The sequence below is a fragment of the Triticum aestivum genome, unplaced genomic scaffold (assembly GCF_018294505.1).
Source record: "Triticum aestivum cultivar Chinese Spring unplaced genomic scaffold, IWGSC CS RefSeq v2.1 scaffold1148, whole genome shotgun sequence".
Taxonomy (NCBI): domain Eukaryota; kingdom Viridiplantae; phylum Streptophyta; class Magnoliopsida; order Poales; family Poaceae; genus Triticum; species Triticum aestivum.
In genome coordinates this window covers 62117-66538 of record NW_025226232.1, presented here as the reverse complement: position 1 = coordinate 66538, position 4422 = coordinate 62117, and the positions used below count along the sequence as shown (strand labels likewise).

General features: G+C 46.9%; 1 protein-coding gene across 1 annotated transcript; it reads left to right on the top strand.

Annotated features, from left to right (window-relative positions):
- The first annotated feature begins 3138 nt into the window (after positions 1-3138).
- On the top strand, positions 3139-4136 carry LOC123172531 (RING-H2 finger protein ATL79-like). The gene has a single exon (XM_044589487.1). It carries the CDS (start codon positions 3564-3566, stop codon positions 4077-4079), a length of 516 nt encoding a protein of 171 aa, XP_044445422.1. The 5' UTR covers positions 3139-3563; the 3' UTR covers positions 4080-4136.
- Positions 4137-4422: the final 286 nt, after the last annotated feature.

Sequence of the window (4422 nt, the reverse complement as noted above, 5' to 3'; positions counted from 1 at the left end):
ACATCAGTGCAAACTTTTACACTGATCCAGATGACTCTAAGTCTCAATCTGGATACATATTGAAAGTGGGAGCAATTAGCTAGAGTAGCTCCATGCAGAGCATTGTTGACATAGAAATTTGCAAAATACATGAGGATCTGAATGTGGCAGACCCGTTGACTAAGATTCTCTCACAAGCAAAACATGATCACACCTTAGTACTCCTTGGGTGTTAATCACATAGCGATGTGAACTAGATTACTGAATCTAGTAAACCCTTTGGGTGTTGGTCACATAGCAATGTGAACTATGGGTGTTAATCACATGGTGATGTGAACTATTGCTGTTAAATCACATGGCGATGTGAACTAGATTATTGACTCTAGTGCAAGTGGGAGACTGAAGGAAATATGCCCTAGAGGCAATAATAAAGTTATTATTTATTTCCTTATATCATGATAAATGTTTATTATTCATGCTAGAATTGTATTAACCGGAAACATAATACATGTGTGAATACATAGACAAACAGAGTGTCACTAGTATGCCTCTACTTGACTAGCTCGTTAATCAAAGATGGTTATGTTTCCTAACCATAGACAAAAGAGTTGTTATTTGAGTAACGAGGTCACATCATTAGTTGAATGATCTGATTGACATGACCCATTCCATTAGCTTAGCACCTGATCGTTTAGTTTGTTGCTATTGCTTTCTTCATGACTTATACATGTTCCTATAACTATGAGATTATGCAACTCCCGTTTGCCGGAGGAACACCTTGGGTGCTACCAAACGTCACAACGTAACTGGGTGATTATAAAGGAGCATTACAGGTGTCTCCAAAAGTAGATGTTGGGTTAGCGTATTTCGAGATTAGGATTTGTCACTCTGATTGTCGGAGAGGTATCTCTGGGCCCTCTCGGTAATGCACATCACATAAGCCTTGCAAGCACTGCAACTAATATGTTAGTTGTGAGATAATGTATTACGGAACGAGTAAAGAGACTTGCCAGTAACGAGATTGAACTAGGTATTGGATACCGACGATCGAATCTCGGGCAAGTAACATACCGATGACAAAGGGAACAACGTATGTTGTTATGCGGTCTGACCGATAAAGATCTTCGTAGAATATGTAGGAGCCAATATGGGCATCCAGGTCCCGCTATTGGTTATTGACCGGAGACGTGTCTTTGTCATGTCTACATTATTCTCGAACCCGTAGGGTCCGCACGCTTAAGGTTACGATGACAGTTATATTATGAGTTTACATGTTTTGATGTACCGAAGGAGTTCGGAGTCCCGGATGAGATTGAGGACATGACGAGGAGTCTCGAAATGGTCGAGACGTAAAGATTCATATATTGGATGATATGGTTAGGCCAAGGGGTCAAGCCCATGAGGCTTTAGATCGGTGCAAAAGGAGTTTTGCGGAGGCCAGGGGGCCAAACGCCGGAGACCCTGGCGTCTGGCCCTGGGCCAGACGCCGAGGCCCATGGCGTCTGGGCCAGACGCCAAGGATTGTGGCGTTTGGTCCTGGAGTCCGAGTGGGACTCTTGCCTTTCGGGAAAAACCGACTTTGAGGAGGCTTTTGCTCCAAGTTTCGACCCCGGGGCTCAACATATAAATAGAGGGGCAGGGCTAGCACCAAAGACACAACAATTGATCCCTTGGATCTCTTAGCCGTGTGCGGTGCCCCCCTCCACCATAGTCCACCTCGATAATATCGTAGCGGTGCTTAGGCGAAGCCCTGCGACGGTAGAACATCAAGATCGTCACCACGCCGTCGTGCTGACGGAACTCTCCCTCGACACTCGGCTAGATCGGAGTTCGAGGGACGTCATCGAGCTGAACGTGTGCTAGAACTCGGAGGTGTCGTAGTTTCGGTGCTTGATCGGTCGGGCCGTGAAGACGTACGACTACATCAACCGCGTTGATAAACGCTTCCGCTTAGCAATCTTCAAGGGTATGAAGATACACTCCCCTCTCGTTGCTATATGCATCGCATGATCTTGCGTGTGCGTAGGAAATTTTTTGAAATTACTACGAAACCCAACAGTGGGGCCTACCTTAGCCGCTTTAATTCTGTAGTATTTCAGGTACTACCTCTCTCTCAGTTCACAGGGCGTGCACGTACCCCTAGGCCGTTTATTTGACCAACCTGATACAAGTCATATATTACAAAAAATATACCAATATAAATTTCAAATGTTCTATTTTCAAAAGATATAATTTTTGTGTTATATAGTTTATATTAGGGTGGTCAAATTGGCAACCTAGGTATACGCGTAGGACTTGTAAACTGAGACGGAGGGTATTGACTCAGAGCATATATGGAAGCAAGTTACCTGCTATTAACGTTGGAGCATGACCAATTTAGCATGTCTATGCAGTTAAGCTCTTCGCAGATTGTATACACACAGTGAGCATCAGCTAGTCATGCTTGGTACGACGGTCGGTTTTAGAAGCTAGATCTAAGTCGGTGTCATGGGACCTGGTACGTGTGGCAACCATGGGTCACTTTTCTTGTGGGTTCAAGCGAGCGACATTAGTTTTTCTGCGTTCTCATCAATACTAGTGAGTGCAGGTTCGGTGAGCTTTAGTATTCAGTAGCGAGTTCAGGTTGGCGTGGTTTTGGTCCGGTGCATGCCGTACAAGAGCTGGCACTATTGTAACTCGCTATGAGCCTTTTGCCTTCTCAAAAGAAACACAGACATATGCATCAATCTTTTGTATTCGATTCGGATCTCTATGCAGTGTGTTTTTAATACCCTAACCTGCAAAGAATTACGGGTGAAAGCCTTGCCGAGCCTTGAAAACATGTGTATGTTACATAAAAATAGTATAATGTTGCATTATTTGATCCAAAAATAGGTTTTTGGATTTGCGATGGAAAAATAGGTTATTTATTAAGCCTATAAACGAAATTAACCACTTCTCCATACTCGGGCTAGGCCAAAGCTGACATTTTGAATTCAAGCTTCGCCCGTGATCCGGTCCCGCCCGGACATGAAGAGCGTGACAAAACTGCAGGTAGGCCCATTTGGCCAGACTAGTTATTTTTGAAATACGAACATGCAATTAACGATGGTTTCTGAACATACAGCTGTCATCAGTTGATTTGTCAGGGATTTTGAATAATATCCAATTAAAAATCGGACAGATGCTAAATAGACAGTCCAAAAAACGAAAATAAAGACTTTTTCAATACTCGGGCCAGGCGGAGGCTGGCTCTGCGTGTAACCCAGCCCGTCTCGACATTGCCCGGGTTTAGAACGAAAAGCGTGACGAAACTTGCAGCCGGCCCAATAGCAGCACTATCGTGGTAGCCTGCATGCATCGAAGAAGGCTGCTGTTGCGTATTCAGTTTCCGAGAGAACAAAATCCCACCCCGACACCAGCACGAACGTAGGAGTACATACGAGGCGATATATACCACCATAAACACACCGGCAGACGCATAGACGCACGATCGCTCCCGTCGCTTCCCCAAACATATCTCCTCCCGATCCAATCTCAACCGGCCAACTGCAAACACAGGTAGCCCGCGCCCGCGGGGAATCGTCGATCCAGTTCGCTATTCCATGATGGCGTCGATTGCCATGGACATAGCCGACGAATTCCAACTGCTGCTACGACAAGCACAAGCAGTACAAGAAATTATATTCCTGGCCGAAGTAGAAGACCTGCTGCGACAACTACAACAAGAAGATGACTTTCTACCTGACCCCGATGCCATGTTTCGCGAGCTTGTCCGCCTCGGCCATATTACCGAGGCCAACACGGACAACATCACCCCACACGCCAGCGTCGCGGGTGCACTGGCCACGGCGGTGGCCGAAGCACTCAAGACGGTGGACGCGCCATCCGATGGGCGCGACTGCCCGATCTGCATAGAGGACGACGACTCGGCGGCGTGGAAGGAGACGCCGTGTGAGCACCGGTTCCACGGGCGGTGCCTCGAGAGGTGGCTGCAGGCCAAGGGGAGCTGCCCCATGTGCCGGCGCCAGCTGGTGACCATGCCCTCCGCCGCCGCCCCTAGTACCGCTGTATTCTCAGATTTAGAGCTGGATGCCATGATGGACCTCGTGAATTACTAGTTGCCTCTCTAGGGAAATTAATGATGCTCCTTGCTTAGGGCTGCTCGATCGGCAAACATCTGGAAATGTAATCATATATTCATTCACATTTTCTTCATCATGCTCTCACATGTCACTAGTAAAAAAAGACCTATAGTCCCGGTTCATAAAGGCCATTAGTCCCGGTTTTGAACCGAGACTAAAGTGTCGGTACTAATGCACTAAACCTTTATTTCCTGTTCTTGCATAAACCGGGACAGATGGGCCTCCACGTGACCGGTGCGGCGAGCCCAGACAGGAGGCCCTTTGGTTCCGCTTTGTGGCACCAATCGGGACCAATAGGCATCCACGCGTCAGCATTTCA

Bases quoted from the DNA above. Each gene is read 5' to 3' on its own strand.
- LOC123172531 (XM_044589487.1), top strand. From the start codon at position 3,564: ATGATGGCGTCGATTGCCATGGACATAGCCGACGAATTCCAACTGCTG.